Here is an 18,701-nt window from a genome sequence, read left to right on the forward strand (position 1 = left end):
GTTACAAAAGTACATTAACTTCGATTTTTTTTATAGTTTACTACATTCATTACATCCATCAAAATATTAAAATTCAATATATTCAGGTGGCGTGTAATAGATGAAGATGCTGAAAAAACAGAAAATGACTTAGGAAATGATATTGAAAACAATTTAGATGTATCAAAAAATAAAATGATTGATTTATTAGAAAACAAATATGATTCTAATGCGGATATTGAACTTGAATCAATTACCAGAGCTGTTTTCAAAGATAATGAATTAAAAAATGCTTTAGAATCGCAAGATGATTTGGATCAAGATGATTTCTCATTTAACATCAACGAACTTGATGAAGACATTTCGATCGAGGCCATTCAAAGTCGTCATGAACGTGCCTTACTTGAAGAACGCAGAAAATTTTCAACTTACTTAAAATTTCCATGGAGTACGAGATCTAGAGCTAATAGAAGAATTGACAGCAGAGCAGAATCAAGTGGAGCAAACACACCAGATCCGACTTCGCCAGCGCCTCATACACCAAGTGTAGGAGGCGATCAGGAGGTTTGATATTTTATAAATTTTAACAATGGAATATTGTGTTAAATTTTTATTCTTTAGTCAATACCCTCGCCAGCTGCACCTTCAACTCCAATGGCTGTTCAAGGAGAATCGGGTGATGGAGATTTATTAAATAATACTTTTGGTAGGTATTCAAGTAACCCAAAATCAAATGATTTTCAAAAGCGAAAGCCGAAAAAATATATTGCATAAACCAATTATATATGAGTATAAAGTTGGAGGTCTTTAATATTCAAAATAGGACCTACAATTTTCGTTTAATTGTAGGTAACAAAAGCATTCAATTTTGAATATTTTTTACTTCAATTTTTAGCATTGCATCATCTAGTTTAGTCATCTATCTAAATAGAATTTATAATGCAGGTCATCGGCGGGAACGTAAACGAACAGTATCATCAAAAAAGGATAAAGATGTTTGTAGTACTACTTTTTCGCATGATCGAAGAAGTCAAAGCCCTGACTTGAAAGAAGTAAGATAATAGTTTTAATTTTAATTTATTCTTTTTTATTAATACCAAATGTGATTAGAATGAAACTTAGTTCATAAGATTATTTCGACTAGTAAACAAATTGGGAAATATTAAAGTAAAGTTGATGAATTAAAAATGAAAATTTATTTCTCATATAAATTTGCAAGAAAACAATTTTTATTAAAATAATATTAAAATCATATTCACGGTATTTTTATATAACATGGTAACTGGATGTTTTTCATTTTAAGTAAAATTTAAGGCTAGTTTTGAATTACTTTTGAGTTTGCAATACAATTTCTTTATGTTAATTTACCTAATATTAGCAATTCCAACCGTTTTTTTTTTATTAATAAGTATGTATTAACCCTTTAATTTTCATTTTTTTCATTTCGCCGGGTCGGACATTTAAGTTAATTTAAGTTAATCGATAAGTTATCCATTAACTGAAATTAATTTAACAATACGGATTAAAAAATTTTATGCTAAAAAAAACTTAATTTATAACTAAAAAGGTTGTTTGTGTTACAAGAAGTTTATTATATAATCATCTGGATAAATGTAATAGTTTCTCAGTGTGACAAAAAATATATTTGCTGAGAATATTGTGAAATCATAAAAGTAAATCCACATTTGCATACATCAATTAGATGCTTTGTGCCTTCCTGTTGGAATGTTTTTGTAAAATCTGTTATTCATTTAATTTTAAATGCTTAATATTTTTCCTTTTTTCGAGGAAAAAATTTGACAAAGTTTAGAAAAGAAAATATTGAATATTGTGTTATAATGTTATGTAAAAATACCACTGACAATATTATATATTTCAAAACTCGTACTATACACCATGTATCAGTATCAGTTCACTTTTTATTTTAATTTTGTTGATTATAATCTTTTGTTTTTGTTTTTAATTTTTTAAATATAAAAATAAAGTATGTTTACACATAAGCATATATATATATATATATTATATATATATTATATAAAGGACATTATTCTCTAGAACCCATGAAAGATCTAGCGCTTATTTAAAAATACTGTTCATAAAAATAGCAATTTTAAAATGAACTAATATAAATGTTTTATTTATATTTAAGATGATACCACCATATGAGCCATTACGCTTTCCAATTTCTGATGATTTGTTTGAAAAAATGTTACAATTAATGCCAAATCAAAATGATATGGAGGAAAATAGTAATTTGGTTAGCGATATTTGCGAAACTAACATCAATAATGTTACAAATATTTTAGGTAGTTCCAATACCGAAAACATTAACAGGAAGATAAGTGGTAGTAACAATAGCAGCCGAAAAAATTCAATTTCATTAAATTTATCTGATACATTTAGTTGTGTTTATGAATCCGGTACTTCAACAGATGTTAATGATATCTATAGAAATAATAATAATAATAGAAATAGTATAAATGAGAATAGTATAAACAACAATAATAGTAACAAAAATATCAGTAAGAAAAAATCTATACAAAAAATGGAAAGTAGTTTTCATGAATATTTTGATTCAAATGATAAAATTTTTTTATTACCTGATGATAGTGATACAGATTCAATAGAATCTGGTTTGGATGATCCCAATGATCCCGAATGGAAAGAACCAGAGTGAAACTATCGAATGATCTTTATTGATTTTTGTTTTTTTTTAGTTCTATATTTAAGTTCGAATTCTATTCATTTTTGAAATATGAATATTATTCAATAGACTTACTTTTAATATTAAATATTTTTGTATTTATTATTAAGAAGCTTTCTTATAAAATATGTTGCTATCAGATAAAATTTAATACAGTAAATATTTTTTATAATATTTAACTAGTTAACAGTCTCTATTATTTAAGTTTTTTTTTTTTTTTTGATTTAAAAACTCATTTGATAACTTACATAAAATTTGTGAGACAGAAAAATATGAAAATAAAAACGTGTACGTATGAAAATTTAACGTTTACTGTATATTTTATTCATTTCGAGTAAATTTTTATTGGATATCATTTTATGCCGCTTTAGTAATGTTAATTTAATTTTGCGCTCAGCTTTCCATTCTATTTTATTCCAAATTGAATAACGTTTTTCGATTATTTGAATTTAAATATTAGATTGCAGATTTAATATAAAAATAAAGCAATTACACAGTATTTGGAGAATTGGTTTATGTTCAGAAATATTTACGGTTAATTTTTTAATTTAACAAGCTCAATTACTGTGTGTTATTTTTATGATTTTTTGCAAAGTCTCAGAGTTTGGGAAAAAAGCGTCGAGCTAAATTTGGAATTATATTCAAATAATATTTTTATAAACCAGGTTAAAAAATTAAAAATAACAAAAAAAATTTATAAATACATATATAGTTCGAAAACTATGTTTATATTCTCAGTTAATCGACAATTTAAACTCAAAAAATTCAATATAATTCGTGTATGAGAAATATATTAAGTATGAGAAAATGTAAGAAAGTAATTTAAAAATTTAAAATTCCATTAATGGAGTCTAACATCTTCATTTGAATGCTTGGAAAATCAAGCAAATTTTTTAATTGATGATGTTTTGCATTTGTAATTTATTGAATTAATATGTACTTCAAAATTACAAGAATAAAATAAAGGTTTACTATCAAAAATTTAAATAAAATAGGTATCCAAAAAAAAAGGGTTATTTTTAAAAGCGCAGTCTGTTAAAGGAAATTATAGCTGAAATTAAAAGTTAAGATAAAAATATGAATCTAATTTTAAAAATACTATGTAAATATGTAAGAAATGATTTGTAAAAAAAAGGAAGACATAACTTTGAAATAATATGTTCGATAAATAAGTTTTTAAATTGAATATTAATTACATTCAATATCGTTAGAAGTATTTTGTATTTATATTGTTAATAAAATCTACAATTAAAGATTTAGTTTTTTTTTTAAATAAAATTTGATTTCGCATAAATGATTAACGAAAATGAATATTTTTCGACAAACGTACAAAACTAATAGTATGCAATTTTTAGATTTTTGGTTTTTTCATTTTAATATATAAATTTCCTGAAAGAATATTGTATTATTCTTAATTAAATGTCCTATAATATTCTCAATTAACATAAATTTTTTTAAATGGAATAAAAACAATTTAAAATTTAAATTCTTAAATATATAAAATATTTCTTAGCATTTTATTATGATATATGAAATATAATATTTCGTATTTTTTATAATCTCAAGCTGCGTAAGTACCATATTTGTGTCCAAATTTAAAGTTATTTTATGTTCATTTTGAATTAACTTAAAGAAATTTATGCCTACAGAAATAATTTTTTCGTTAATGGTATATATCGTTACATAAAAATTAATAGGTAGTAAAATATAATAAAAGGAAAAAATTAGGACAGGTTTTGATTTTTAATAAACTACGTGTTCGCATTTTTAAATTAAAAGTTAAATAACTTTAAAATCAAAAATGTGAGTCTACAAAAACAGTAAATTTTATATTTGTAGAAAAAAGTTAATGTAGTAATAAAACTAAAAATGACAAATTTGTTACTAAGCAATTTGCAAATTAATTATTAAGTTGGAACCAAATTATTTGAAATTTTTCTATTTAAATTTAATATTTAAATTCTTCCAAATCAACTTAAATAACACGGTGGTATAAACGTAGCGACTTTAAAGTTATTAGTGTATTTATTTCAAATGTTATAATACGAAATTTTAAAAATTTTTATTTAAAAATTCTTAATTCTAACGATTTATTTGAATAATGAAATACCATAAGTAATTATAAAAACTATGTCACAATATCTATTTGTTTTTGTTTTTATATATTTATATATAAGTGGTTTATACTTACAAAAATTATTATAATATCTTGATTTAAAAAAATATCTTAAACCATTTTGTAAATAATTAATTTTAACTTAAATATTCGATTAAAATATAATATTTTAAACATTAAAGTACCAGTTATGAATTTCAAAAAAAAAAAAAAACAAAGAGAATATGTAAAATAAAAATTTAGTATATACATATACGTTATAATAAATAATACAAATGGTAAAAAATGTAAAAAATAAAAAAAATTTGAATAAAATACAAAATTCCTTTTATACGAAAAGGAAAAAGCGTATTATTACATAATTTTCACGATATATATATATAGACCTATAGAAATATTATATGATATATATAATTAATTTTTAATTTCACAATAAAAGTTACTAATTTTAAGAGTTTATACATTAAAAATTTTAGTTTTATTAAAATTGTCATGTGTATATATATATATATAAAACGAAAAAAAAGAAAAACAAAAATTTTGTTTATTAATTACTTATAGTTTAAAACTTAAAAAAAAATTAATGAAATAAAAAATAATATAAAATTAAATATAAAATTAATTTTGTTTTTGAGTTTCTCTAACGTTACAGGTGCTTTGAGTTTATCATTGTTTTTTTTTTTACAAAATTCGTTTCACATGTAATATTTTTTGTAATGTAATAATCGAATTTTAGTAAATCACATTACAAAAGCACTCTAATACATAAAATGTATACATAAAGTCTGATATTTAAACATGAAATTTCACATTATGAAATGTACAAAAATAAAAAAAATTAATATTTTGAAACATATAATCATATATTTAACAACAAAATTTTAACTTTATTTGAATTAACTAGAGCAAAATATGTTTAAATAACTTTTCATACTTAAAATTAAGAAATTTCTAAAAAAATTTCAATGTAGATTTTCTACAACAGCAAAAAATTTTTTCAAGAAATTTAAGTTGAAAGATTTAATAGTTGTAAATGTAGTATATCTTAACTATAAATTTTATAATGTTTTAATATGACATCATTTCTGTTCGTTTTTTTAAACTTAAAAAAACACTTAATGTGAATCATTTACGTAATTGTATTAACTTTTAAGTCTAATAAACCTTTCCTATCGAAAATTGGTAACCAATACCTTAAATTATCTTGAATTCTTTTATTTTTGAACATCAACTTTTTACATTGTATGGCATGCTCGTTTGTGCCATGAACGGCATGAAAATCGACTTCCGGACTTTCATTTAGTGCAATTGGTTGATTGATGCATGTTACAATAAACCCTAAGAATAATACAACTAATAAATATATTGTAAATAGTTTTATACATATTTTTTCTTACCATAAAAGTCTCTTTTAAGAAAATTAATGTAGAATTCATTTAATGCTGGAATTTTGCCCCTGAATTTAAGCTTTTTTAAACTTTCTGAAAATATCTCATAATAATATTTTAATAAATCTTCTTGATTGGCACGTTTTACATCTTCTGTAAGTGCTATATTAAAAAAATATTGTAAATCAATTACATTTGGTGAAAAACAAGAAAATTGAAAATCAATTAATACTGCGTCAGTAACATTCTGTTTATTTGCAGAACTTGAATACTGGAACATTAAATTTGATTGCCAAATATCACCATGTATAAATGTATTGAATTGAGCTGGACTAGGATCAAAACATTTACGCCCCAGTTCCATTAAATTTGGAAAAAGTAATTCCATTTTCTTTGCATATATGTGATACATTTGACCTAAATCTTCATAAATCGTATCTATACATGACTTAAATATTGTGTTAAAAAAATCATTGTAAGAATTAGTTTCGCGTGTGAAAAAACCAACGTTATAGCCCTTATTAAATATAGTTGGATTTTGTTCATTTAGAACAGCAGCTGCTGCATGTACTTTTGCTAGTTTTCGTATTGAAATTTTTGCATGTTGAAAATCTAGACCATTTAGTCGATTAGCAGTTTTAAAATTTTTTGAGCATAAGTCTTCAAATATCATAGTGAAATTTTCAAAATCTATATGTAAAGCCTCGCCAAATAAAAATTCATCAATTTTTGCATCTTTTAATAAATTATTTAGTTTAGGTAGAATATCGTTATAAATTTTCATTTCTCTATTAAAAACATCAAAGTCTTGAAGAATATTCATTGCAAATTTATTGTCTTCAAATGCAGTTTTAATCACAACATTAATAATTGATCTTAAATTTTTTTCACTCGCGAATTCTATTTCAGCTCTAGTAATAACACCACCATAACTTTCTCCCTTTTCTGTAACAGGTGAAAATTTTAATTTTTCGATTGTAAGTGTACAATCTTGTTTATATGATCGTAATATATCTTGCAAATATTCTTTTGTCACCCAGCTTCCTGGTTGATTCACATAAGATATGTGTTTTTCTGAGGTGTTGATATGTAATACCATGTTTTAAGTGATGTGTCGAAAATTGTTTAACAAGTAGGAAAACTCAAATTACTAATATAATATAAAAACTTTTTTTTTCGTTTATATATGAAGATTTAGCTTACAGTAGAGGAAATCTTAAATTTAACTTAAATAAATGTATACAAATTATTTGTCTTTTGTCTCGTTTAGTGATTTATGACAAGAAAACACCGTAATTAATCTAAACATTTAAATATTTCTTGTTATAATATTTGTAGTTTTTATAATATTTGTACCATGTTTATTGCATTTAATTAGTACAAAGAAAGTTAAAATATACCGAGTATACCCTATATTATATATTTTTGTGTATTTTACTCTGTACTTATAGATGAACGATTATATTAAACAAGCGCATTTGAAGAATATTCAAACGTATCTTATTACACAGGGTCTATTCCCCTGCATTTTATGTTATTGCATTTAAAGAAAAATGTAAAATATATTAATTTTGTGTTTTAATAATGAGGATGCCTATTAGATACATATTTTAATGTATTTGGAGTAATAACTTTAAAAAATAAATTAAAAACCTTAAAAACAAATCATCAGTTATGTCGTTTTAGATGCCCTTAAATATTCTTAGTGAGCTAATTCGTTTTTATAATGCATTATTCATATAAACATTAAACAAAGAATGTACTGCAATATGCAAAAGTTGATACAGTAGATGTATGCATATAAATTAAAGAGGCCATTTAGAAATCCCATACAAATAATTTCGAACACTTTCAATTGAAAATATCCAATTTTGATAGATCATTATAAACAATCAAAATCAAGTCAAAATAAAATCAAATTAACAGATAGGTTTGTTCACACATATCCACACAATCACAGGGTTTGTATTTTAAAAGTATTGCAATACCTCAATATTTTCAAAAGTAAGATCTTAGTATCCATATCTAAAATTTTTATTAGTGATATCAAATTGAATAGTTTTTACTACATACACATATGTATATATGCATACTATTATCTCCTATTGCCGCCCTCACTTTCAATCAAATAATCAAAAACAGAAAAAGTAGAATTATTTTTTTTTTTCTGTAAAGAATTTTACCTTTCATAAATATTCTGTGTCTTAAAATAAATGTGTATCCATATTAGCACAGCTTTGTTATCATAATTGTTACGTATATAATGTAGTTATCAATGTGTGTATATTTACGTTTGTATAAGGTTATATAATATGTATGAAAGATTATACTTCTTTTGTAAACAAACTACAAGTATAAAAGCTTAAAATTTTGGATTCACTTGAGCTTATTAAGAATGTTTTATATCAGGTATGCACAACATGCAATCGGCGGGCGAAATCGCTTCAGTTATTTCATTTCATTCGAAACGAAGACTTTTTGAAACGTCATTGAACGGCTCATTAGTAGTCGTTAGCGATAATTTTCAATAAAGGTGAGTAGTGTTTCAAATCCATAAAAATTGACAATTTTCACTTGCTTTAAATTTTTTTTTTCTAAAAAGGTAAGAAATGTTATTAATTTTAAAAGACACGAAATAGCACGTTTGAAATTTTAAATTACCCTATATCAATATTTCTAAGACATTTTTAATAGTTTTTAGAATTCTCGTTATAAGTTTTCTATTTTTTAATTTGACACACAGAAATGTAATGGTTGGACATACCTGTTTTTTATACAGTATGGCAAGATATACGTTAATATTTTATACTTTTATGTCTCATCACCTAAGAAACTATCTATGTATTGTATGTATATGGTTTTCTAATTTAATTATTATAAAAATGTGATATTAAAATATGTAGTTATAGAATCGAAAGCTAATGCTTGTTTTGTATTAAAGAAATAAAATTTGTAACCTCTTAGCATTGATTGAGTTTTTAAGCAATATATTTAAATCCAATTCAAAAAAATTATGTTGAAGGTGAATATATGTAGTTATGAAGCTCTTTAACTCAAGGATTCCTTATACAAAAATGAATTCTATTATGTCATATCAAAGAGATTAGAAGTGTACATGTAAGATTTTTTTAAATAAACATGTTTAAAGTTTTCATTTTCCTGAATACAAACAACAATTCAAGAAAATTTTCATTATTTTTGGTATTTAAATTACATCCATACTTTAAATTTTTTATTATATTCAAAAATTTTTCTGAATACATTTCCAAATTTTGCATGACTTTTTACAAATATATTCTTCATAATTCATGTTAATTTAATTCCATGTTTAAAATACTCGATTTTAGTTCAAGACTAAATTTAAATTAAATTATTGGAAATTTTAATCCTCTAAAAATTTATTCGGTCGCATTTTTGTTAATGATTGAAAACTGAATGTTTTAACAAAAATTGTTATGATAAAAAATATTGCTGAATGATTAAGTGAATTAAACTCTTGGACTATTACTGTGTCTATATAAAAGAAAAAAATTAAAAGTCAATGATTTGTGTTAGATAATTTTTATTACTTTTTTTTGTTGAATATAGTGATACTTAAAAACTCAAAGCAGTTGGTTTCGTGATTTAAAAATCCTATCAACTAAATTACTTAGGTATATATGTACATTAAAATATAATATTTATATGTAAATATAAATTATATATTGCATTTAATAAACGTGCTCTTTATGTTTTTTTTTTTTGGAAGAAAAATAAATTATTTTTGTCGGAGTCAGCTGACTTTGGCAATAAAATTATAAAAATGATAAAAAGTGTATTTTTTTTTTTTTTGCAATTTTTAAACAAAAATTTACAATATAAATCTTTAAGATAAATAATTGTTAGTTTAAAAATTGTAATTTTGCATATTATTGTTGTTTTGGAAAAAAAAAATTAATTTGCTTAAACCTGCAGTTTTGAAACATACTGATTTACATCTACATATATGTTCATATGATTTGTAAAAATTAGGTTTGTAAATATGCCAATATGAAAACATTATGTTTATTGATTAGTTACGTTGCACATGTACGACTACTTAATAATATATACAAAAGTATTAAAAAGGACAAAAAAAAATAAGGATGCAGATTTATGCAACGGGAGAAATATGAAAATAATTTTTTGTGTGTTTTGTGATAATCAATAAAATATGAAATTAATTTTTTTTTAGAATTTTGAAGAAATATCCAAGTAGGACATACATATGTATGTACATATACGTATATATATAAAATATCTTTGTTTAAATATTCTTACGCCTATATATTTTTTGTGATAGGAAAGGACATTATGACGTAATCATTTCAGTAAAAATTAATATTAAATTTAATTTAAAATTTAAAATAAAAATATTTTAAATTTTTAAAAATTTTAAATTTCTTATTACAATATAGGTAAGTAATTGGTAGTTCTTCTTTACCAACAAAGCACCGAAAATGATGAATTAAAAATGGTTTATTCGATTAGTTGATTAATAATTCTACAAAAAAAATGAAAAAAAAAAACTGAATGTTTTATAGTTTTTAAATATTTATTTATTTCTATAAGTATTTAAAATATAGAAGAAAATACCTAATTACATACCTATGTACAAGTTATTATACATATATTACTTTATAGCAACAGTTTTGCATTAAAATTAAAATTTTATTAGTTTTTTGAAATTGTAACAAAAATAAAAATTACGAAAACAACTGTTGAGTACAAAAAATTATACTCAATAATAAATAAAATGTATAAATCATAGCTAAAGTAAAATTTAGGCTAAAAAATTTAAAAAATTTTAAAAAATTAAATTTTTTATATTATAAGAGTTTTTTTGTTATTAAAATTTCTTAAGAGGGAACGACTAAATATGGAATAGCTAGCTGCTTAAATTAAAATTCTCAAGAGATCTAAGAGCCACAACAATTTATCAGGTTCCTCTGGGACTTAAGTAATAATTATTACTTAAAAATTATGTACTTATTCTATGGAGTTTTAAAATGTCTATTTTTTAATAATAATGTTGAAATATTATTGGATATGGAACTATTTATTATAAGTGTACAAGTTATTTTTGATTTGATAACGATATAGGGGACTTTCCAAATTGTGATTAATAATAATTAAAATTTTTAATTCAAACTTTTACATGTAACATAATTCAAAAATACTTAAACTTTAAATTTTTAAGAAAAAAAAATTTATTGTGTCAGCTTTTTTTTTTTTTTTGAGAATCACATGATCATAAAAAAAGCGCATGATAAAAAATTTAAGAAGAATAAACAATTTTTTTTTATATATGATTATGTACATATATATATAATATAAAATACAAACAGTTTTATAAATGATTTTCGCAGGTTTTATAAAAATGAATTTCTGTTTTAAGTAATTTAGTTTAATATTGGGTATGTACATAGATAAAATATTGGGTAAAAGGAATAAAAAGCAAGAAAATATTGAAATTTTGAAATAAGCACATACTTAATTATATTGTGCTTTACTTGATAACAATTAAGTTAAGGTATAAAAAATTTTAAATTCAGTTAAAAAATTAATTTTCTGTTAAGTGTTAAGATTTAATAATATTATTGTAGAAAAATTTAAAAATATTACTTCATGTATTTTCTATCAAGTTCTTGCAAAAAACATTGAGTTAGCCATAATTTTTAGAAAATATGAAATTGAAATTTAAATAATAAAATATTAAAGATTCAAGAGTTCAATAAATTAATTTAAAAATAACTCAATTTGTACAGTGATAATTAATTATAAAAAAAACTGCTTTGAGTGCCTCAGTTTATATAACACGATAAGAAGAAATTTACTTATTTAAACTTTATTTAATTTACATATTTAATACTTGATAGATAGATTAAGATGAGTCGGAATACAAGTTAAATTAAAATGGATGTTTCACTGCATAATTGTTAAACTTTTTTTTTCTATTATCAGAAATTCACGCATTCTTGGAAATTTCATTCAATGTTTACATAGTTATAAATTCGGCTTTATTTGTTTTGAAATTTTTCAATTATGAACAGAACTCTGTCATTTTAAGAATTCTAGCATACGTACATTTGCATAAGATCACCTATACTTATGTCTTTTTTCGTATAAGTATAGTTTTTATTTAAAACACAGATAATAAAAATAGTTACTATAATAAGAATATAAAGAAAAGCTTCTCATTATTATTTTGATTCCCGAGCATTATTTCAAAATTAATTCAAAATTAAAAGAAAATTAATTTAAATATTTCACTACTAGATATAAAAGTTAACAACTCTGTACATACTTAAATGAATGTTTTGTGTTTCGTTTTTTTCACCACACTAAATGATAGTTGAACAGATTTGAGTAGTACATTGTTGTGTTTATTAAATATGAACCAATTAAACTATTTGAGTGCAAATAAAATGTTTTGAATTCTGCTTATTTTAAGAAATTTTTGGTGGGTGTTTCAGTTTTGGTAAAGACTAAAATGTGTATTAATTTTTTGCAGATTAAACTTTTTATATAAGTATATTAATTGTGTTTATATTAAACTTTTCTTAATTTTTAAATACTGTAAAATAAATGGAGTTTTTTAAACATTTACGTGTATAACTATAAAAACGTGTATTCTTAAAAATGTGCTTAAATTAAATGATTATAGTGTAAAATTTATTACCACGTTATAGATTAAAATTTGATAGTTGTAACATATAAATTTCAATTTTCAATTCAAATTTGCTTCAAATATATTTAATAATTCAAATTTGCTTCATATAAATTTAATAATATTCGAATATTTTTTTACCAAATTTAAATTTATTTTAAGCATGACAATAATTTTGCTATATTATTCAATTATTGTTATCAAAATTTGAAAAATTGAAATGTTCGAATGCATATAATTTATACAGTACCTCTGCCTTTTTTCGACGATAAATATATTGTCTTGTGCCTTGTACCTAAAAAACTGTATAACATATTAATAATTGTTAATTAATATAGAACATTGCTTGATTTTAATGAAGACAAAATGAAATTTATATTTTAACGAATATTTGTAATTTTAACTCCACAATAGTAATTATTTCCGTACCGAGAAAATTAAATATTTGTAATGATTAAATTTTAAAAAGTGCAAAGAGAAAAGAAAATGAAAATAAAGAGAGTGAAATATAGTTATTTTCTATTATAACTACATGTGTTTGAATGTATATTATGTATATAAATATATGTTTATAAAAAGTGATCAAAAAGCACGTGATATTTTCGAAAAGAAAATTCAATTTAATTCATTCAAAATTTTAAAATTAGTACTATTGTTTAAATACAAGTACCTACCTACTTACTGTTCATTTATTTTAGCTTTTTTTCTCTTCTTCTCTTAATTATATGTACGTATAATGAAAACGTATGACTTTTTAATTAATTCTTACATTATAATATACATAGTAATTTAAAAAAACAAATGGTATATACTTAAATAATTAAAGTAAATTTAAACAAGAAAATATTATATTTTTTATACACATAATAATATATAATATACATATATAATATAAATATATATAGTGTGCATACATACATATGCTTGAATACTAATTATTTTCCTTTGTAATTTTCTGCATTAGTATATAGTCTTATATATACTTACATATACATATGTATGTATATATATACAAATTTATTATATTATTCTATTATAAGTTTTTCAAAAATATTTTTTTTTCCATTCTATTTTGTACAGCAATTACAAAAAAAAAATAACAAAGTCATAATTAAATGGGTACTGGCGCTATTGAATACAATCCACCAGAATGGTTGACACAATCATTTCTAGAAGAAATCTTAAGAGATCATTTTAATGATGTGAATATTAATGTTAGTAATTTACGTACAATTAGTCTAGTAAAAACTAACGGTTATGCGAGTATTTTACATAAATGTCAATTTAAATATACAAAAGATAATGAAAATTTTGATAAATTTTCTTTAATAATAAAGGTAAGTCAAGTGTATTTTTTTGATTTTATAATATTTTAAGTATAATTTATTTTTATGTGCATAGACATGTGTATGAATTAGATTTATGTATATATATATATATATTTGTATGTAAGTACGTTAATTTATATTGATATGAAAATTAGGTTTCACACACAAAAAAGAAATTTATTTCTTTGTTTTTTTTTTATATTCTTATCTTTTATTTTAAAAATAAAAATTTATTTACGAAAAAAATTAAATATATTATATAAAATACTTTAAAACATTTTATATTCATTTAATTTTAATTATATTTTATTCATAGGTGAGAGTACCTACAATATTTTAAAATTTTACATACCCGCTTTCATACAATTAAGGCAAAAATAAAATTAAATATGTTATACAATCATATTTTATTTTATTTTATATAGCTAATATCAATATTATAAATGTGATTGTCGAATAAAATAAATTTCAATTTTCATTTAAATTAATAAATATTTTATGTTTACAATGATGATTATTGTAAAATTTCAATTACAATATAGGTAATTGGTAGCTCTTCTTTACAAACAAAGCACCGAAAATGATGAATTAAAAATGGTTTATTCGATCAGTTGATTAATAATTTTACAAAAAAACTGAAAAAAAAACTGAATGTCTTATAGTTTTTAAATATTTATTTATTTCTATAAGTATTCAAAATATAGAAGAAGATACCTAATTACATACCTATGTACAAGTTATTATACATATGTATATTACTTTATAGCAACAGTTTTGCATTAAAATTAAAATTTTATTATTAATATCATACAATTAAGGCAAAAATAAAATTAAATATGTTATACAATCATATTTTATTTTATTTTATATAGCTAATATCAATATTATAAATGTGATTGTCGAATAAAATAAATTTCAATTTTCATTTAAATTAATAAATATTTTATGTTTACAATGATGATTATTGTAAAATTTCAAATAAAAAATAAATATTTATTATTTTTTAAATAGAGAGATAAAACAATAATATTGTAACAATTTACTCATCAACAAAACACTATAACATTTTACTTTTGTTTATTTTAATAATTACTACTATAAAAATTACTGTAATATAAAATGCAACTACATAGATAATGTAAAATCTGCATGATAGTAATTTTTGTAAAAGATTATGTAAGAGATTTTTTTAGAGAGACAATTTAAAGTTATTTTGCAAAAATTCAGTTTAAAAAATCGATTAATCAATTTAATCGATATTTTGAAAATATTTATAATGTATCTAAAAATTTAAATGTTATTAATCAAGACAATATTATAAAAAATTAATGACGACACTATATATATTTGTATGTACGAGTATATACTACACAGAAATAAAAATATTTTAAAGTTTTTTGTTTAATTTAATTTATATGCAAAAAAAAGTGATTAATGTGTATTTTGTTCCGATGTTACTTGATTTTGAGTGCAAGTTCAAATTAAAAAAAAAATAAATTAGTTGATTGTTATATGATCATAATGTAAATGTCATTCTCTTAAATATTTCAGTGCATGAGAAAATAGAGTTTTACTTAAGCTTTGTTTTCTATATTTATGAGGCACTATATAAAAGTTATATATTATAATATATATGATTTTTAAGGTACTGTTTACTTATATGACAAAATCTAAAAATGACATTCATTAGATCTTTACATATCAGAATGAAATTTATGGCCGCCAGACCTAACGTCAAAATTTAATAATTTTATTACGAAAATTATAATCAAAATAAAATCAGTTGATCATTGTTTAAAACTCCACCAAAAAATATTAATTGTTTTCATTTTACTTTTGAAATCTAACAGTAAGTGTTTGATAAGAATAGAGTAATTTCTATTAAATATGCTGTCAGACGAAGTTTGATGTCAAACTGTGTTGCATACGACTTTAATAAGGCTCAGATTAAATCGTAAATTTTGTTAACGCATATGTAAACAACAATTCAGAAATTGTAAAAATTTATTTTGTCAAATATGTCACGATTCTCAATGACATTTGTTACATTAAATAATCTTTTGATATTTTTTGCATACATATGTATCTATACATGTTATTCTTTTATTTTATCGATTCATTTCTGTATATATATTTATTAATTAATTAAATTTGCCTTTTATTTGCCTTAAAGTTGTACATGTATATATATGTTTTATGCATGAATTTTAAGTGATTGGAGTTTTAAATTTTCGGATAATCATGGTATTACTGTATTCTTTATATGTATTATTTTTTTCCTTTATCTATATAATTTATATGATAAAAAAAAAATAAATTGTTCTTTATTTTTTTATAATTAATTAATACAATTCTTATCAGAATAATCAGTTTCAATGAGTTTATTTTTAATTTTAAATTATTTAATGAAAATTTTTTAAGTAAATTTATATTTTTTTGCAAGAATATACGTTACTTATTTATGTAGTTGTCTTACGCGTTTCCATTTATTTATTTATTATAAAATAATTGTATATAATATTGGAAAAAGGCAAATGCAATATTGTTAAAGCAAAGTTACAATACTATCGGTTGAAATATTCAATTATAATAGAAATATTAACTAAATTTTTAATTATTATATTGTTATTTAGAATTCGATATATTGTTGTGTAAGTCAAATACTATTAAAATATTTTATTTGCTCAAAATTATAAAATATAACTTTAATTATATAATATAAATCTTTTTCCATGTTATAATTATAAAATATTAAAATTAGATTTTAATTAACAAAGTTTTTTTTTTTATTTTTTACCTATATAGGAACACCCAAAAGGATTATCAGGAATCTTAGCATTTAAACATAAACTTTTTAAACGTGAAATTTTAATATATAAAGATATATTGCCTCGAATACAAGATTTATTACGTACAATTAATGAAACAACAAAAATTGCACCAATTTGTTATTATACAACTGAAACACCAGAACCATTTTTAATTTTAGAAGATATGACATATAATCAATATGAAATGTTTGAACGTAATCGATTATTTAATTTACAACAAGTAATACCGGTTATTGAAAAAATTGCCAAATTTCATGCTTGCTCTGTTATTATTGCTGAACAAAATCCCGGTATTATGGATTTTTTTGAAGAAGGACCAATTTCTGATAATCCAGATAGACAAAATTTTTTAGGATTTTTTCCGGCTAGTATAAAAGAATTAGCAGAAGAGGTTGCTAAATGGCAAGGATTCGAAGAAATTTGTGAAAAATTATATCGTCTTGAGAAAACAATTATTTCAAAAGGAAAAGATTTATTTAAATCAAATAAAGATGAGTTTCGTGTCTTAAATTTAGGAGATTTATGGATTAGTAATGTAATGATAAAAGTTGATGAACAATTGCTACCGGAAGATGTTGTATTGGTATGATTATTTTTACTATTTCTTTTGTATTTAAAATTTTATGTATTATTCAATATCTCTAAATTTTCATAAAAATAATTTTATTATTTTATTGCTTGTTTTTAGCTTGATTATCAATTAGCATATTATGGATCGCCGGCTATCGATCTAAATTATTTTCTATATGGTTCACTTAATGAAAATGTCCGTAAAGTTCATTACAAGTATATTATAAAAGAATATCATCAAATTCTTAATAAAACTTTATCTGAATTAAATTATACTGGTTATATTCCAACATTAAAAGATCTACATATAAAAATTATAAAGAAAAGTTTAATGGGTAAAAAAAAATTATACATAAATTTAATTGTGATTAGCATAATTTAAAAAAAATGTTTTTTATTTTTAGCTGTTATAGCTGCTTCATGTTTAACACCATTAATTTTTAATGGATCTGATGAAAATCCAGATGAAAATGATAATCGAGGAACTGGAATGTTAGATACAGATAGTATACCGAAAAAATTAAATTTAGATGAAAATCCAAAATATAAAGCGTTTATACAAAGAACATTAAAAGAATTTGATTTATCTGGATTTTTGGATTGATATGCTAAAATTTTTAATTATATTAATTTAATATTCTGTTTATCTTTTAAATGTATATGTTTTGAATTAATTTTTTTTTGTTTGTGAAAATAGAAAATATAAATAATTCCAGAATTTTGTGATATTTATTCAATTTACTAGTGATTAATTTATTTTAATTGTCGATTAATATTTTAAGATTATAAAAAAACAAGTATTTTTAGTCTGATATCAAAAGCAGGACTTGGGAGTCGATTCAAAAATATTATGATGTCTATGGAATTTTATATAAAAAAATTTTAAAATCAAAAAAACTTGAAATTCCAAATTCCCAATCTTGAGCAAAAGAGTTCAAAAATCATTCGAGATCTTTTTCGTTTTCAAATTTAAAAATTAATTCCTTAATTTATAATAGATGTTTAGTTAAAGAAATGTATTAGTTTAATGGTCATTAATTTTTCTTGAAACATAATTAATTTCGATTTAAGGAGTTTTAATAAAATTTCTTTCATTC

At 21.6% G+C, this 18,701-nt stretch overlaps 3 protein-coding genes across 7 annotated transcripts in view; 2 read left to right on the forward strand and 1 right to left on the reverse strand.

Annotated features, from left to right (window-relative positions):
• The window catches only part of LOC129612984 (putative uncharacterized protein DDB_G0282133), a 35,869-nt gene extending 30,260 nt beyond the window's left edge, over positions 1-5,609 (forward strand). The window contains exons 9-13 of one of the 4 annotated variants that reach the window (XM_055526856.1): positions 87-543; positions 601-685; positions 925-1,031; positions 2,129-2,228; positions 2,286-5,608. In XM_055526856.1, the coding sequence (XP_055382831.1) occupies positions 87-543; positions 601-685; positions 925-1,031; positions 2,129-2,228; positions 2,286-2,656 (1,120 nt within the window). In that variant the 3' untranslated portion in view covers positions 2,657-5,608. Of the gene's footprint in view, positions 1-86; positions 544-600; positions 686-874; positions 1,032-2,128 lie in introns of all 4 variants that reach the window. The other 3 variants (XR_008697284.1, XM_055526854.1, XM_055526855.1) reach the window with 3 other exon arrangements.
• Positions 5,610-5,739: 130 nt separating this feature from the next.
• Positions 5,740-7,313, reverse strand: LOC129612988 (uncharacterized). The gene is made up of 2 exons (XM_055526860.1): positions 6,197-7,313; positions 5,740-6,137 (listed from the first exon to the last, which is right to left on the reverse strand). Exons 1-2 carry the CDS (start codon positions 7,284-7,286, stop codon positions 5,929-5,931), a joined length of 1,299 nt encoding a protein of 432 aa, XP_055382835.1. The 5' UTR covers positions 7,287-7,313; the 3' UTR covers positions 5,740-5,928.
• A 2,461-nt stretch (positions 7,314-9,774) lies between these two features.
• Positions 9,775-18,322, forward strand: LOC129613086 (uncharacterized). Of its 2 annotated transcripts, none has more exons than XM_055527003.1 (5): positions 9,775-9,840; positions 13,956-14,212; positions 17,009-17,617; positions 17,723-17,939; positions 18,009-18,322. In XM_055527003.1, exons 2-5 carry the CDS (start codon positions 13,991-13,993, stop codon positions 18,206-18,208), a joined length of 1,248 nt encoding a protein of 415 aa, XP_055382978.1. In that variant the 5' UTR covers positions 9,775-9,840; positions 13,956-13,990; the 3' UTR covers positions 18,209-18,322. The 2 variants fall into 2 exon arrangements, with proteins under 2 accessions (XP_055382978.1, XP_055382979.1); XM_055527004.1 differs by lacking the exon at positions 9,775-9,840 and adding an exon at positions 10,076-10,198.
• Positions 18,323-18,701: the final 379 nt, after the last annotated feature.

The sequence above is a fragment of the Condylostylus longicornis genome, unplaced genomic scaffold (assembly GCF_029603195.1).
Source record: "Condylostylus longicornis isolate FDR11 unplaced genomic scaffold, ASM2960319v2 ptg000080l, whole genome shotgun sequence".
Lineage (NCBI taxonomy): Eukaryota > Metazoa > Arthropoda > Insecta > Diptera > Dolichopodidae > Condylostylus > Condylostylus longicornis.